Source organism: Silene latifolia, chromosome 8 (genome assembly GCF_048544455.1).
Source record: "Silene latifolia isolate original U9 population chromosome 8, ASM4854445v1, whole genome shotgun sequence".
Taxonomy (NCBI): Eukaryota; Viridiplantae; Streptophyta; class Magnoliopsida; order Caryophyllales; family Caryophyllaceae; genus Silene; species Silene latifolia.
This window is the reverse complement of record NC_133533.1, coordinates 69,369,758-69,388,248: the sequence shown is the minus strand read 5'-3', so window position 1 is coordinate 69,388,248 and position 18,491 is coordinate 69,369,758. Positions and strand designations below refer to the sequence as shown.

The 18,491-nt window shown below is 35.1% G+C and overlaps 1 protein-coding gene across 4 annotated transcripts; it reads right to left on the bottom strand.

The window, feature by feature from the left end:
- Nucleotides 1-11,012: 11,012 nt before the first annotated feature.
- LOC141596930 (uncharacterized) lies at nt 11,013-13,094 on the bottom strand. Of its 4 annotated transcripts, none has more exons than XM_074417211.1 (3): nt 12,902-13,094; nt 12,115-12,188; nt 11,013-11,688 (listed from the first exon to the last, which is right to left on the bottom strand). In XM_074417211.1, the coding sequence occupies exons 2-3, from the start codon at nt 12,184-12,186 to the stop codon at nt 11,134-11,136; spliced, it is 627 nt and encodes a 208-aa protein (XP_074273312.1). In that variant the 5' UTR covers nt 12,187-12,188; nt 12,902-13,094; the 3' UTR covers nt 11,013-11,133. The 4 variants fall into 4 exon arrangements, with proteins under 4 accessions (XP_074273312.1, XP_074273311.1, XP_074273310.1 ...); XM_074417210.1 differs by having other exon boundaries at nt 12,927-13,094; XM_074417209.1 differs by having other exon boundaries at nt 12,952-13,089.
- Nucleotides 13,095-18,491: the final 5,397 nt, after the last annotated feature.

Below are 18,491 nucleotides of genomic sequence, written 5' to 3'. Positions count from 1 at the left end.
ATTCACATTATATAGGTTTGGTTCAAATTGAATTACAGGTCATATCCTCGTATCTTCTGTTCGGGTGTCAGGTCGGGTACAGATCATGTTAATTGAGTCAGGCCGTTCAGGTTATGCAACCTAGCTAACCTTTCACCTCTAAACTCATCAAATCATACTGTTTTTACATATTCCATTCTTATTTTTAACACTTAGCTAGAATTAATTACCACAACTTACATAGGGAGTATATGAGAAATATCAAATTTTAAATTTCTTTGAAATTTATAAAGTGAGAAATTTGAAACAAATGGCAGGATTCAAATACATATAGCTTTAAACAACAAAGAAAAGTTTCATTTATAAAACTGAGCCCAACTATATATTCATGGAAGTTCAAACAGTAGTTAGTCAGTTTGGTGCGCCGCCCTTAGCCTATGTGTCATCATCCAACATCTGCCATGTGGAGGACATGTCAGATATTCCAAGCTGTCAACATCACGTAACCAATCATTAGCCATTTTGTCATTGTCCCATTTTATTATTTGTAAATATCACCCTCGTACGTCATATGAGTCTAACACAAGTAAGTCACTTAATTATCTGATTAATTAGTTTCTATTAGTTCATCCCTTCTAAATAAGTACTACGCTTAGTACGTTTCAACTTTCAATATGATAATCACAGCGATGGAACGAGGCGGAATATGTATGTTGTTGTCTCTTAAGTAAGTCTCCTGTAAAACCGTCTTACACTGAAATAACATGAACTGAAATAACATGAAACTATGAGTAATACACGAAAAAACTACTCCTTTGAACTAAAAAAAAAAAACTTTAAATATTGATTTCACTACTAATTGACTGAATCTAGCATAACAAACAACACCACCAATACGGAGTACCTTACGTAAATATTTGATATGTAAAACAGTATAATACTACCTTGTCAATGTTTAATTTGAAACTTCTAATTAATCTTCTAAATGACGGTTAAAATTAAATCATCGATAATTTGTCAACTACTTTGCGCTTCAAGTTTGATGTTTACACTCATTGTCAACAACTAAATTACATTAATTTCGGTTTGTAACATTATACTCGTACTCCGTATGCAATCCTACGATGATATCATATTTATTTTTGATGTTGTATTTAAACTACATTATTTTTATATGTTTATCAAATATTGACGGAATTATGACAGCCGCAAACATGAGAGGCACATGCATTTGTATTCAAACGAGCTTTCTAGAACAAATATGTGAGCTTGATCATCAACAAGAAAGCGTTCTCGATTGGTTTTGGTTTGGTATGGAGTTTTAGTACAATACTGAAATAAAATATTAGGTACTCCTATATTTATATAATAAAAATGTCACAGTATATTAACAAAATATTTGAATGATAGTATTGAAGTCGGTATAATAATGGCTAATCTCGTCTCGCTTTTACTTGTGCAACTTTAATCACTTATTTAAGGGATTAGGATTACTAAGCTAAAAGATGTCTTTTTATAACTATGTAAACTATCCTTCATCTTTTTGTTTTTTTTTTGTTTTAACGAAACGCCCACCTAGTCGCATTACAATAGAGGGAGGAATTGAACATGCGATCTATTGTCCAGGATATCTCCATCTTAACCACTAAATTACCCTAATAAGTTCATTAATTATTCTTCCAATTTTCTTTTAGGTGAATGCTAGCTACATATTATTCCACCTTAAGGATTTCTGATCTATGCTATTACAAGTACTTAATTACTCCATGTTATATGATATTAATGCTTAAGTTTACATAATGATACTTTCAACTTGAAATATATAGGCAATAATCTCAGCTAGCCTAGTAGTCTATGCTTAGGATTCCCATTTTAAATAATGGTAATGTTAAATACAGTCATTAGAGTTGATATGGTATTAACTTAAGAATTGAGAATTAAACTACACATTAATCAATGCAATTAATACAAATATTATTAAAGATTTATTTTCTCTAATAACTTCTTAAATACAGCCCTAACCCTAAGGATTATATTTATCACTTCCGTTTAAATAATAGTATCCTCCGACGGAATGAATTAAAAATAAACGGCTTTGAAATGGAGGGCTGTTAAAGATAGCTTATCCTTGAATAACCCCAACCAACAAAACGCCTGAAGTGGCCCGACTCATCGTAGTCAATATATATATTAACTTATTTATTATAATCTCTAGGGTTAATCATGTCATAAATCCTACTTAATCTACCGCCCAACTTTACTTTTTACTAAAATATTCCATCCACTTTTTATTTTATGTCACACACTCATTTTTTGATGAGTTAGATTATGTATTCTACACGGGTATCTTATAAGATAATATCTCGCTTGTAAAAATAGCAAAAATTATACCGAGTATTGTTATGGCACACAAATTTGCATACAACGTACTGAGGTATATAAGCCATTAGGTGACTGTTATAGCGTTTGTACATTATGCAACATTTTTTGGGTTTAAAGGAAGTCATAAGCGAAATAGGTGTCAGGAGATTTCGGTGGCCCTGTGCGAAATCCCCCAAAAGGGGTCCTAATTAATACAAATTTTCATTGAGGACGGGCACTATTCGTCACAAGCTGAATACAGATAATGCCCCTCTCACAATATGCAAGTGGCACTATTCACAAAGTATATGTTTCACGATTAGACAAAAAATAATCTAAGCCACGACCTTAATCATTACCAAAATACTTGGAATATTGTTTAAAGAATAAATGGTTCAACCACATGATCGACAAATAAATAAATAAAAAAATCCGCAAATTCTTGTTTCAGATGGTCTATTCCGCATTTATGCATTTTTTGTAAATATTAACACTCGGCTTTTGTTCTTCTGGGACAGTCTTATGTTATAGGACGGTCATATAGAAAAGAAATAAAAAGAAAAAGAAAACACTAACAATTAACGAGAAAATAAATTCAGGAAAACTCAGGAATTTAAAAAAATGGACCACTGTGAACACATTGGGCCCCATGACTAGAAAATTTACAAAAAAATGTGTAACTGCGGAATCGAACAGGGTATTTGCTGTGGCATTTCAACTGCCTGCCATTTCACCATAAACATTAATATTGTCTATGTATATATTGAGCAACTATTATCTTTAGCCTTAAAACATAATTGGGCCCCCTAGCTGTAAGGATAATTTTAATGCCAATGAGGTTTGAATCTAGGTCATAAGTATCACCTTTTATGACTTTACCAAATAAGTCAGTTGACATTTGCTGCGGCAAAATTTTAGATTTTTGGATTATATTTCATTAAAGAATGGGACACAAAGTATAATTGATTGAGTCCTCAGAGTTAGAGGTGATTGCTTAATCTTGTATGATCCACCAATTAGAACAAGTTGGTGTCCGAAAAGGAGTTAATGTAATTAGATTAACAGAGTGGGGCCCTATGGTTGAAAAGAAGAGTTAATTAAAGAGAAACAAAACAAAAAGAAGTGTTAATAAATAGAGTAATTAAGGACTCTAGGACACGACAACATAAGGCCAAAACATGGTCCCATGAGAGAAAGGCAGAGAATGTCACTCACACTTCCATCATTGTCCTATTTCTGTTGGGACACTCTGCTTCTGTTTTGCGGCATCGCGTGTTTAAAGTTTTCCCTAGGATCTGCTGTATCCTACTCACTCCGATTTCTAAAACAATTAGGAGAGCGGTAATCCCACTCCTAATTTAAGCACGCTGTTTAATTTAATACGGAATATATATGGAGTTAGACTAAATACAAATTATAGTGTGAGACGATCTTCTTTTATGAGAAAAATATTCATTTAATGTTAATAAATGAGTTCTTTTTTTTAAACAATAGGATCATCTCAAATAATAACTATTGTCACTAAAAATCAAAACTTTTGTACATAATTAACAGGGTTATGTAAGCGTTTTGGGAGTGACACGACACAAATTTTAGAATAAGATGGTCTCACATCGTTTATAAAAATTCATTCATTTATTACTATCAATAATATAGTGATTTTATACAAATGAACCATCTTACTGAGTGAGATCATCTCAAACAATAGCTACTGGTGACTGAATAACAAAGCTTTAAATGCACAAATGATTTGCAAGGTTTTTACAATAAATGCTTTGGAAGTCTTAAGAAATAAATGTGACTAAGACACTCTATTTATAGTGGATTTAGTCTTAGGTAAGTACACTTTGAAAAATTAAATCCAATATTAAAATGATAGCTTTGAGTGATGGTAAGTGTTAGACTTATAGGCTTGGGGCTTAAGAAATCAGAAAACTTAAGCTTCTACACTCAACATGTGACAATTTACCAAAATGGCAAAAAGTTTTTCTTACTTTAGAAGTTTGACAAGTCTTTTTTGCCATTTTAGTAAAAGGTGTTTGCACAAATCTGAGGCTTGACAAGTGCTTTGACTCTAAAATTTGATTATTTTCAAGCTTTTGAAAATTCAAATGTTTAAGGTTTAAAGTTTGCAAAGTTTTGACACTTAAAAACATTTGGTCGAAAATTCCTCCTCCGTATGATAGTACCGAAAACCACAAGACTGACATCGTTGCATGGTTTTGCCATTACTTGACTTAAATGAGAATGTTACACTTACTCTTACATATGTCGACTAAGGCTTGGAAAATATAATTGTCTTGACTTCCTTGATTAGCTTGATCATCTTGAATCATTGTTGAAAGTCCATTTGATTGCTTCATTCACTAATTATTTCAACTAAGAGCAAACAATCAAATAACAAAGGGACTTGGCATCATCAATCCAATGTGTTATAACAGTGACATTATGTCTAAAATTAAGGTAATCATGTTTCAAAGCAAAAAGCACTTTGCCTCGGTCAATTATTATCATTTGCATGCTTTTGAACACTATTCATAAGTGAAAATAATTTTTAGAATAATTTCCAATTCATAACATAAAATATATTCATAAGGGATCTTACTTGATGTGTCTCAATGAGTACATTTAGAATATAAAATTTTATTATATTTGTCCAACACGGATGAAAATGCTGATCAAAGGATAAATCGAATCATCATATTAGAGTTTGAAATCCCCAGTTATACTCCCTCCGTCTTGTTCAATAGTTATCTATTACTTTTGGCACAAAGATTAAAAAAAACAAGTATGGGTGAATTTGAACAATACAAATCACTTAACCCCACATGCACATGAAAAATGACCCAAAAAAAGTTACCAAAAAGTGAAAATAGATAACTAACTCCCAATTTTGTTTAAATTTTTTCTCAATTTGACGCGGTCATTGTAATTATGTTGTTATTCCTGATTGATGTTGAAATACTAAACATGATAATTGTAATATAATTCACATAAAGTTGGACAAATGGTGGTTAAATAATGGGAGATTTTTTCTTAAGAAAAAGGTTGGAGAAAAAGGATTGTACATCAGATGTACTACACCATACTTAATGACTTTTTGAGTTTTTGTATATTTTTTTTCGAGTACTATAGAGTTTATAAATTACATTTTAGTTTTATGAATTAAAAATAAAATTTTTTTTGAGTTTATATGTAATTTTTTTTGAGTTATAATATATCTTTTTGAGATTAAAATTTAAGTAAATAAACTCAAAAACTTTGTAATAAAACTCAAAAATTTTAGATTAAAACTCAAAAATTTTATCTTAATGCTCAAAAACTATACCATTTGATGTAGTACATCAAATGTATAATCCACTTACTGAAAAAGTTGTTAGGTTATTGATTAACTACCGAAATTAGGAGTAGGATCTATTCCTCGTTTTTATTGAATGAACAAAACTAGTACGTGTAAAGGCTTTTTTTGTTCTTTGGTACATATATAAACAGTACGTGTAAAGTTTCTGTTATAATACATACGTAGGTAGAATATGCTTACAGTTATTACATCACCCTTTTCAACAATTTTAAATTTTGTTTAATCAATTCTGTGATATCATCATCATATGCTAACATGACTGCGATATTTATCCAATTTTTCTGCAATTTTTTTTATTGTTTTATGAGTAGAATTGTTACACGTTACGACAAACGATAGATAAACTTATACCCAAAGTAGTAATTTCATATTTTTAATGTTCAAGTCATGATTCTCCCACACTCCCGATATAGGGTAAAGTATGATCCAAGTAGCTTATTAGTACAGTTGTGAAGGTATCAAATATTATATATCACACAGAATGCATAGTCATCATAAATTGGTGATCATATTATTATGACTTATGTATAATTTTTCCGAAGGTTTTTAGTAGAATGATTTTACAACAAAGTATCGAAAAACAATCTATTCAAGATAGTATCATCTCACCATCCCACCTATAAATCAGGTTTTAGTAAAATGTTAGTTAATTTCACATGGAGTCAAAGACTTATTATTGTTTGGTTATGGATTATAATGGAATAAATCAAAATGGCTCACTAAAGTGGCTGTGCTTCTTTCTTTTGTGAAGTAGCGGTCCTTCAATGCAATTCTCGACGCAATTTTCATCTTGGGTCCGGAAACAGCCTCTTTGTGTTGCTAACACAAGGGTAAAGCTGTGTACATCCGATCCCCCCCTACCCCGCAATTTGCGGGAGCCATTGAGGCATTGGGGTAATATTGTTGGTTAATTTCACATGTAAAATTGTTTTATACAAAAATTGTGTTTCGAAAAAGTCTTTTGTAAAATAATTTTATAATATAAATTCTATATATCCATAATCTGACTTATGAATACTAATCATTGCATTTTCAGGATATTGTTCAATGACACGGTAATTATAATACAAATACTAGTGTAAAATTGTCTATGTTGGTACTCTAAACACTAAATAGTCCTTAAGGTAGATGACATGCATTGTACATTTCTAACTACAATAGATTAGACAATGCTTTATTTTAAAGGGGATTTAAACTCCTTTTGTGGAGGATTAGGGGGAACCGGAAGAGATGAACAAGTGTATACTCCATGTAACACATTTGGTAGTTCGTTTCTATTTACCCCTCTATCTCATTCATTTGTTTATGTTTACTGTTTTTATGAGAGATATTTTAATTAAAGACAAACAAATGATTGAAACGAAGGGAGTATCACATTATCCGTACATCTCTTAGGTACAACTACTAAGTATCGTTTTATTTTTAACTAGTCACATATTAATAATGTAATTAAATAAGTGAACAACGATGAAATATATGGAATTGTGAACAAAATACATTACAGTATTTGACCGGCCTGGATTGGAAAAAGTACTATAAACAGAAATGATAACTATTGACTTATACACTTATAAATAGAAAATAATAAGTATTGACTGGCCCAGGACAAAGAAAGTATTATCATATTGAGTTTTAAATAAAAGTCTAAATAAAATGTATTACTTACTTGTTTAATCCATTTTCCTTATAATAAATCTCCATATTTGAAGATTGAATCAGATAATAAGGAGTATGTCATATGTGAACTGTCTCCCAATAAATTATTAACAGACCGACTTTGCAAAGTCGTTGCGTTAGATAAGTAGGGTAATAGCCTTGATCCATTCTCTAATGTAATCAACAATGACTCTAATATTGTACATATAAACATAAACATATGAACAAGATAACCTTAATTCGAATAATGCCTTTTGAATCCACATATATACTACAATAAAAATTGAAAAGAGAGATAAGTTCATTAAGTTATTCAAAAAAAAGAAACAGTGTAAACTACGGCTAAGTTTAGTGTCCTAGTGGGTGTTATATATGTTGGGCGGTTTGTGGGACTCATAAAACACCTATTACCTATATATTGTGTGTTGCTTTCCTTCTACACAAATTTCTATTTTTTTTTATATATACTAATTTATCCAACAAACAAAGCATTTATACAAAAAGTTTCAACCCTTTCAATCATAGGAAGAATCAAACTTCTGTATTCATGGGAGAATAACAAACAACTTCTAGAACCTTTAAAATTATCTTGGCTTAGCTTTTAGAGCTAGTGACAACCTGGCCGGTGCACGGTAAATTTAGCCGACTTGACTTAACCAAGTGATTATGATATGTACGTGTAAAAAATCTAAAGCTAACTTTTTTCGGGTTGAAGTGGAGTTAAGGGGCTAGCAGGGACGCTCGTCTCCATTAGCGGATGGAAATTGCAAAGATTTTAGTTAAAATTTATAAATTGTTTCGAGTTCCCTTTATACATATATACCATTACGTGTTTGTCACCGTTGAGTTCAATTCCTGGCTCCAACTCCAAGCCACCGTCTTTTACCGGGTGTACTCGGAGTAGGTCGCCAAGCATACATGACCTAACGATTATCAAGTCAAGTGGAAAATTATAGATGAGTTAAGTAAGGATTGATCTTATGTACACTCTCCTTATTTAGGATTATCGAGTTATACCGAGTTTAGTATTACCCTCTCACAATTTTCCCTAAAATAATATAACTTACACAATTACATATCTACGGAGAATTGTTTTGTTCATGAGTGGACGGTAATTCATTCAGCTGCAGAGCTAGGGGAGGAGCTAAAAGGGGCGGTTGGCCCCGCTGAAAAATAGAAATTTTGAATTTTTTTATGTTTAACTTTAACTTATACTATTACCCGTTCTTCCTTGATGAATTTTATCGCCATGGTAAGTTCGAATCCTAAGTCTGCCACTATGAATTGAGTAAATAGGATATGAGACCCAAAATGAAATGTAAGGCTATTTCTTGGACTTAAGTGAGTGTAGACACCATCTAATAGACTTTTAGGGGGTGTTTGGTTGGGGCATTTGGAATGGATTGGAATGGATTCCATCCATTTAAGTGTTTGGTTGGACCCTTTTGGAATGGAGTTTGATATCCAAGGGGTTCTAAATCCATTCCAACCCCTTCGAATCTCATACCTTAGTCTCAACTCATGATTCTAACTCCATTCCACCATATACAAACCGTAAAATTGTAAAAGGCAAGAAAAAGAAAAAAAACTTTAAACATTCAACGTAATATCTCCAATAGTCCAACTCTCCATTGATATTTTCTTAAATTTTCATTGTCATGTACGTAATTAGCTTGCAAGTTTCTTTTTTTTTTTGTTTGATTAAAATCTGGGTACGTACATCGGTACGTAGTACTGGATTTGCTCTTCAATTATGATGCTTTTTTTTGTAATAGTTTGTTCTTCATACATACAAACATATGATTGATCATTAGCGCATAATTTATTTAAAGCAATTTGATACCTAATTATATATAAGCTACTCTTCGATTGAATTTGTACGCTTATGATAATTTTTTATGGAATAATTGGGATTTTTGATTTTCTTATAATCTTGTATTAATTAATTTTAATAACAAATAATATTGTAGTCGTTAGTTATAATGATAAAAAAACAAACTGATTTGAAATTCATTCTAAATGTGGACAAAGTTACAAAAAAAAAAACCCCTTACAATCCATTACAAGATCAAACCAAACAAGCATTAAAAGGTATGGGGTTCTAACTCCATACTACCTTGGTTTTAGAATCCATTCCATTCCATTCCAATTGTTTGAACCAAACGGCCTCTTATTATGCAGATGGCCATACTCCTCCTTAATCCCCGTGGCTCCACCACAAACGTAAAACAAAATAATTGGAAAGCCATTTATGAAAATCAAGTAGTCCTAAACGTCGGTAATATCAGCAATCTTCACATATAAATCTAAGACTATTGAGCTATGAATTGATCGTCATACATCACTCATGAAATGTGCTGTAAGCCTGTAATTGATCAAGTAATAATTAAACCAAGTACTCTAATTTATGGTTGTCAATTCAAGTCTAATATTATGCGGAGTAAGATTTTACATGTAAATCCGTCTTCCACGCCAATATGACGATATGTGTTCGTTGCTTGCATTCTTTCTGTCTTCAATTATGACATAAGTCCATTTTTTGGTTACGTTATATTAGAAACAAATTAATACAGGCCTTTTCCGTCTAAAATTAAGACGCATAATTTCCCCTTGTATAAAGAGGTTGACTCTCCTTGATAATGATCCGCAACACTACCCTAATTAACTTTTATATATAGAGAGAGAGAAACTGGCCGGTGCACTGTAAATTTTGTCGGACATGCTTTATGTTTGTCAGATAATGACATTCATTCTCAGACATTAGAATTGGAGGCCGTGTGAGCCTGCAATTGCTATTTTTTGTTCACAATATCTCATTTGTAATGATGTTTTGTCACAAAACCGGTTAAAATAATGTTAAAAAAAAGAGGTGATTATGAGATGTCACAAGTTACTTTTCGCCACAAGCACGAGTCGCTAATTTTTGTGAAGTATTGACATGGGTTTAACCATACTTGGCTCAAGTGGTTTCGGTTGAGCTTGGTTAAATCGATGGAAACATGTACTAGTTATGACTACGGAGTAGTACGTTAACTTATCATCTTATAAACCTTGACTAACTCTATCACAGTCGATCGAGATGGTCCAAGTCGTAGGTTACAATAATAACCGAGACAGAGCGCAGTGTCAAAATTGATTTATGGTACCGTGACAACATCCGATGGCCGGAAGCATATTACAATGTGATGAGAGTTATTGATTCAATATAAAACAGTTGAGCAGTGGGCTATCTATTACAGTAGTTTCTCCTGAAAATGTCAACTAATCACGTCCTAGGCGATGTCCCGAAAATTGGTGAACTCGTTTCAGAGATTCCTAATTGCGTATTTGAAGTAATGCAACATATGTCAAGCTAGTAAGAAAGAGGTGAGAGAAAACCTTTAGAATCCGAAAGGATTACACTAATAACAATTGATCCATCAACTAATAACTAATTCAATGGTGTATCATGCAATCTCTAACAGACGAACATCCGTTGCGGCAACTCTGGCAAGTGCACAATGGTTGATTTCTTACAATGTTGTTCATTTGTTTGAAATTGCACAGTAGGGCTTGCTGGCTGCGCACTGTATATAAGGCAAACCGAAACGTTTTGGCCAGTGCCTCACTGATCTTGGGCTTACCCACACCCAAGGCACGCTACAACATTGTTACGTATATAAACATGTAGACGTACATTGTAAGCTTAATTTATCAGCAGATCAGTACATTCTTTAATATGCATCATACTAACAATAAATACCTTGAAAAATAAAAAATAAAAAGGTCAAGTTCATCTAAAATCTAGCCCAGCAGCGAGTGCATTGCGCCACACAATCTCCTTTACAATCAACATTATAACCCAAGAGTTTGGGATTACGAACAAGAACATTTCTCAATGGTTTACCTGTAATACCCCATTGCTGTTCCAGGATTTGTACATTATTCTTCAACTCAGTTTCAAGGTTGCAACCAAGAACTTCAGGGAATTTTTTAAGAAGTTTAGAAAGATCGTCGTCTGAAAGGCTCAAACTCTTAAGATACTCAAGTACTCCCTTCACTGCCTCGTAATTTGGAATTTCTGGTTTTCGTTCTTCGCCCCAGTATGGAGATCGGACTTGACCAAATGCTTTCCCGAGTATTTTATCCTGTTCTTCTAGGCTGAAATTGAAGGCTGACAAACATTCCCGACTAGCTGCCCATTTCTCGCTATCTTCACTGCTTAAGGTTATATCCGATGTAGGAGCTATTGATTGCAGTTCCCATCTCTTGGACGATGAAAGTGTATTAACCCGTGAATTGTGTGTTAGTTTGACTGGTAAAGTCAGAGATACAGGTTGTGCTAAGTCAGGCTGCATGGAAAATAGGGGATGCACAAAGTTAAAATATAGGGAAATAGCTCAATATCCATTTCAAGTCTCGTGTTAAAATATAGGGAAAAGTCTTAAGTTTCCTTTTCCATGGCATAGTCTCACCCTTTTTAAGTTTGAAATATGATGGAATAAAGTATAACAGCTCACTAAACTCTCTACTTTTATTGTACCAGAGTATCAAAGTGTAGGTGTATTAGGTTGCTTGCAAGTTGCAACCATCCCCCTTAGTCCCTTTCCTGCTAGTGGCTGGGCTCAGGTGCCATTGAAGCCCTACAGCACTAGGGTAATATTGTCATACTGTAGTTTAGAGCAGCAAATGTTGGTTGACGTAGATTCAGAGAAAGAGAAAGAAAAGTCGTCAAAACTGTTAAGCGGAAAATGAGAGCAGTAAGTTAAGAAACATACAGAGGAAAAACATAGAGGTGATCCATGATGAAGTGTCACAAGTGATGAAGAAGGTAAAGCCTTGGCCAACATCCCTGCATTTATTGCCAAAATCAAAACCCACATCAATTTAAGAATACGTATTTCACAATCATGTAGACGACAATTAAGAGAGGAAGAGTGAGTCCTTATTGATCCCTATAGTTGACTTGAATGAGATTGTTCTTACTTTTCACTTTTGCCTCCATCCACAACATCAAAACCTCGGACCAATTAGATGCCGTCTCCTCTAATATCCATGTCTCTCTTCTCATACCCTCCGTTCCAATCAATTGTTTACTTCTTTTATCCTTTGTGAGGGGCATTTTAACTAAAGTTAAACAAATGATTCAACGAATGGAGTAATATGGATGTGATAGACGAACGCAAAATGAGAGTATGTTTCGGATTACGTCATTACGACAGAGATCAACTCAATCACTTAAGCAGACAACTAATCCCAAGTTCTTAACTTTTCCTTGATGGTTTCTTCAAATAGCAATCTCACTTATCAACTCCAATTTGCTTAATTTAAACAGAAAATTCTTGATTTAATAGCATAAGGCTATGCTTACTTCAACTATATGTCATTAATTAATACTCAAATACTTAAACAACCAGACAGCAGAATTAAAAACATGTAAGGAATCCCACATCAACCAAATTAAAATACCATTTAACTAATGACAAAATCATACAAAAGGTTGACAAAATTGATCATTAATCAAGCAAAAACAAACATAAATTAATTAAATGAAAAACCCAGTACCCAGAAATAATTGAAAAAACAGCACCTGTGAATTTGCAGAGATGTATTACCTTCAATCACAGTCCACGCAAAAATATGAGGACACAGAGAAAATGCAAAAAGATTATTGTTATTGTGTGTTTTTAAAAGACGGTTAATTTGTCCCTAAGCATTTAGACATGGCCAAAGTAACAGGTCAGCCCGAACCGACACTCGAACCCAACCCCCCTTGACCTGACCAAAGGCCACTTAGAGCATATACATTGAAGAGAATGATCAATCCTCTCTTCTAATTTTTCTAATTTTTTCATTGGATACAATATTTTCTCTTTTTTTTTTGTCTCATTTTCCAAGTTTCCATCCTCTTTATCTATTTTTCTCACATCAAAGAGGATGATCAATCTTCTCATTTCAACCTTTTAAGTAGGACTCAACAACCATTTTTCTCTCTTATATGGCACAAGTGCCAAGACATGGACATCCTCTATAAATGGAGGATGTCTTCCTCTTCCTCTTCAAAGAGGATGTAAAGAGGAGGGTGTCACATTGAAGAGTACATCCTCTTAGCACTCTCTTTCATCTAAAAGGATGATCAATCCTCTTCAATATGAATGCTCTTAGCCCCACCACTCTAGCATGCCCTATCCCGGGCTTAAAATCAAAACCTGGCCCGCCCCCTCGACCCGCCCTCGGCCAGGCCCAGCCCACGTAAACAATCCATTTATGTGTAGTTTAGCCCAGCTATGTAACTTAGGGGTTGCTTGGTTTTCTTTTAAATTATGGGAAATGAAAAATCATGGAAAATAGCTAAATAAAGGTTTGTTTGGTTGCCCAATTTATGGGAAGCAGAAGTTCCTACGGAACTCCAAATTCTACATGATGTAAGATATCACTCACCTAATTCCCCTTAGGTAAGTGAAAGTTACCACATGAATTGAAATTCTCACATTCAACCAAATAAGATTTATAAAATTCCCATGATTTTCAAGTTCATATTTATTTCATTTTTACGGGAATTCTATCTTCCTATGGTGAAACAAACGACTCTAAAGCAAGTGCAATGAGAGAACTTTTCATAAAGTTCCTCATTTGCCATGTCATTTTTTTGACAATCTCAAGAATTAAGCATTTGTAGTCAAAATGGAAAAACTTTATTTTGAAGTTTTTTCATAAACCAATATTAGTTATTTAATGTGATTAATTAGTTAATTATTCATTGGGACTCAAAATTTGTCTTGTTTTTTTGAAAGAATTTGGTTCTTAATATCAAACTAAGTTTGTTCTTTTAAGAACAAACCTTTTTCTTTTTGGCAATGGGAAGAACTTTATTTTATAAGTTTCTTTTGACAACCTCAATGCTAAGAACCTCCATTGTTATTGCTCTTAGAAACTAACACGTATTTGTGCTATTTATTATTGAGTCTTGCTTAGAGCAACTCTAATGGTTATATTTATGGACTCCTTGTAATTATTACTATAAATTTTCCCGATAACGAAATCTCGTCGACGTTTTTCATAAAAAAAATAAACACTACCCTTGCATTTTCTTTCCCCCTTCTTCTTACTCTCTCTTTCCTTTATACACAATAACCACCTCCTCACCCCCACCCCACTGCCACCGTTCCCATCAACCACCACCATTCGTTCCACAAGTTCGCCATCCACACTAGCGTCGTCGTATTGTCACAACGACAACCACCATCATTGTAATACCCGAATACTTTGGGACCCAAAAAAGTACCTTGGGATGCGTGGGGAGACCTCAGGATTGGAGGAGAACTACTCGGAAGCAAGGGATGCCCGTACACTAGACCAAAGGTGACCTAAACTAAACCTAGTAGGGCTGTAGTGGACTGAGTAGAGTGTTTAATTGATCGAGTGGCTGACACTCGACCGAGACGGAATCAGGTCGAATTCGAGTAGGATATGTAATATGGGTAATTAATGTGTGATTAATTAGTAATTAGTATATGTAATATGGGTAATTAATGTGTAATAATAAGAGGTCTTGTAGTGTATAATAGTGTACGATATATTGTGATAGTATTATGTGATTTGTTTAGGACGAGACGGTCTTGCGAGACGATATCGGGTCAAAGTCGATTAGCTCATGAAGATTCGCTAAAAGGTAGGTTTATCCTACTCGGTTTCGATAATATGCATATTTGTTAGTCGGTCATTTGTCCTTGCTTGCTTTGTATGAGTCGTATTGCATATCGTGTTAGTATTTAAGGATCTTGGTGATTCTTATATGTGGTCGGAAAATGCATTATAACATGATGTTGGTTTATGACGACTCGGCGAGTCGGGATATTTGAGGAATGGACATTCATGGCATGTTTGTGAAGTGTGCCTCTGAATTAGTCTTCTTTTAGTATGTTGTGTTGCATATAATATCATTGTTATTGTCGGATATGTTGAGGATGCGGTTGTTGTTGAGGAGAAGTAAGACGGTTGGGAGACCGTCTTACGCTTGAGTACCAATTTGTGAGGTGTGGTGTCGTGGGCGTGTCCCTAAAACTAGTTGTAAGACCCCCACACACCAAGATGCCTTACCAAGACCACCTTAGCATATCAAGGTGCTACCATCTCGATTGCCCGAGGTAAAGTATATCAAATTGACCATTAAAGAACGTTTATTATCAAATACCAAAATTGTTTACAACAAAGATACAACTGAAGTTTAACAAAAAACGGTTTACAACCAGAACTACCAAAAGAACTAATGTTTAAATGTCAGCGGAAGCTAGCTAAGAGATCGATGATGACTCGACCCCATCCAAGACCCGCGAGCTAATCCACAGCCATTACCTACTAAATCAACTGCTCACCATTTTTGAATGGATCACCACAGTTTTGAAAACAATAACAGGGTCAGTCAAATGCATAACCAAGATAAGAAATCACAACACAAGCCAATATACAATCCAATCCAACAGTAGTAACATCCTCCAAACTCTATAAGTAACCAGTAACCGACTAGACACCGAAGTGTGTAGCCCTGCCAGGTTACCCATCGCAACAGGTAACCCTCATCGCCCGTGGGGGACCGCAACCTTGCCCACCTATGCCCCGCTCATCGCAACGAGCGAACCCAGATCATTAATGTGCACATCCCCTTGTGACGGGAGCCACAAGAGGCGAACATGGGGTTGTAACCGTCTCCAGAAAATCGTCCCATAACAACAATACCAATCACAATATCATCTCAACCAATCTCAATCCAATGAAACATGTTATACAATCAATCTCAAATCAATTACGCAATCAACTGAGTAGGGAAACCCTTCCTTATTCACAAATTCTGAAATCAACAACAACGATGCTAGAATTGTTCTTCTACGAATTCGTCACCTAGCAAGAATAAACAACAATACTATATTATAAACCATACTAATCAACCTTCACCTCTATCCTAACCCAAATTAAGGCAACTCTAAAAGACAACCACAAACTGATTAACAAAGCATTAGAGACTTATCAATGAAACCGGTATGGAAAGACGAGATGTAGACTCACGATTAATCAAATTAGACTTGGTTGTGATTAGGGTGATTACAGAAGTGGTAAACATATTTTAGGTTTTTGTAAAATGATTTAGTAACTGGTAATACGAAATTTATAATCTCTAATCACCTTAATCAAACCGCGGAAATTAATTCAGTCAGACCGGGTACTAGGCCGAGTACTTGGGATACTTGGCCCAGTACGACCTACTAGGCTGAGTATCTCACAACTTGGCGGAGTGCATACAAAACAGTAGACTATTTAAAAGCACTCGATAACTTACTCGACTGAGTATAGACTACTTGACCGAGTAAGCTAAGACCAGAAAACTGTAGTATTACAGTCTTCCCTCCTTAAAACGAACTTCGTCCCCGAATTTTATACCATACCCAAAACAATATGCAACACCAACCTACTAACCATGCAAAAAATACTAACTATCACCAATTATTGCTCACACAAGCCGAAACACAACCATACCGACCTCAAAACTACCCCAAAACACACATTCTCCTACCCCCCTTAAAAGACAACGGTCACGACCTTATAACCAAACATACCTTCTCAAAAAGGTGTGGGTAGCGTTCCCTTATAGACTTCTCCGGCTCCCAAGTGGCTTATTTCACGTTGTGATTAGACCATAGTACCTTAAGTAAGACGGTTTCACCATTCCTTGTTTTGCGCACCTTACGATCCAATATCTATTTTGGTACCCCTGCATAAGTTAGAGCTTCATCCAACTCGATATTCTCAACTTCGAGCACATGTGACGGATCACTCATATATTTTCGATGTTGTAACACATGGAAAACATTGTGCACCCGATCAAGAAATGGTGGTAAAGCTAGCTGATAAGCTACTTCACCCACTCGACCAAAAATCTCATAAGGGCCTATGAATTTCTGACTCAACTTTCCTCTCTTGCCAAACCTCATAACACCCCGCATAGGTGACACTTTCAAGAGAACCTTGTCACCCATTGCAAACTCAAAGTCTCTTCGATGCAAGTCCGCATAACTCTTTTGCTGATCTTAGGCTGCTTTCATCTTTTGACGATTCAAACGCACTTGTTCAACCATATCTTGTACCATCTGTTGTCCCAAAGCCACAGCTTCAGCGCTATCATCCCAACACACCGGACTCCTACACTTCCTCCTGTACAATGTATCAAAAGGTGTCATCCCAATGCTCGAGTGATAGCTATTGTTGTATGAAAACTCTATCAGATCCAGTCTACCCTCCTAACTCCCACCAAATTCCATCGGACAAGCTCGCAACATGTCTTCCAAAGTCTTGATAGTCCTTTCAGTTTGATTATCTGTCGTAGGATGAAACGTCGTACTCATCTTTATGGTAGTCCTCATCAATTCCTGCAACTCTTGCCAAAATCGTGATATAAACCTCGCATCTCTATCCGACACTATATCCTTTAGTACCCCGTGAAACCGTACCACATGCTTTATGTATTGCAGAACCAGTTGAATCTTACTCTAAGTATCTTTCATTGGAATAAGATGAGCTGACTTTGTCAAACGATCGACGACAACCCAAATCTTGTTATTACCCTGTCGAGTGTAACACCCCCATATCCAGAGGAGCCTTAACTAGGCCTTCCTTAGCATATAAGGGCGTTACCATCTCGGTTGCCCGAGGAAAGTAATTATCAAACGTCAATAAAAGAACTATTAAGTTATATTACAAGTGATTCAAACCAAAATACGATACAGAGGTACAACTCAAAGACTACTCGCTATGACCATCATATCTCGCGAAGACTCATCCCTGCCCGGACCTCAGCTATCAACAACATCAACACCTGCTAAAACCGACTGCTCACCATAAGGGATCACGGCAGACACACAACAAACAAACAACCACACAAGGTCAGTACTGAGATAAGACAAGACAACGGCAACTACAAATATCAATGCAAACAACAATAACAACCCCACACGCATTCACCACAATCCAATCAACTCTGTCACTGACTGTCCACTGGACCAGCCCTGCCAGTGGGGGACCGCAGCCGTTCCCACCTAAGCCCCGCTCATCATATCGAGCGACAACCCTGTCCATTAATGTGCACATCCCCTCCTGTGGCGGG

What these genes read in the sequence shown, in the direction of transcription:
- LOC141596930 (XM_074417208.1), bottom strand. Translation starts at nt 12,458, where the DNA reads ATGCCCCTCACAAAGGATAAAAGAAGTAAACAATTGATTGGAACGGAG. An exon ending in GATGGAGGCAAAAGTGAAAA is followed by an intron (nt 12,189 to 12,322) that starts GTAAGAACAATC and finishes CAATAAATGCAG; the next exon opens with GGATGTTGGCCAAGGCTTTA. An exon ending in CACCTCTATGTTTTTCCTCT is followed by an intron (nt 11,689 to 12,114) that starts GTATGTTTCTTA and finishes TTTTCCATGCAG; the next exon opens with CCTGACTTAGCACAACCTGT.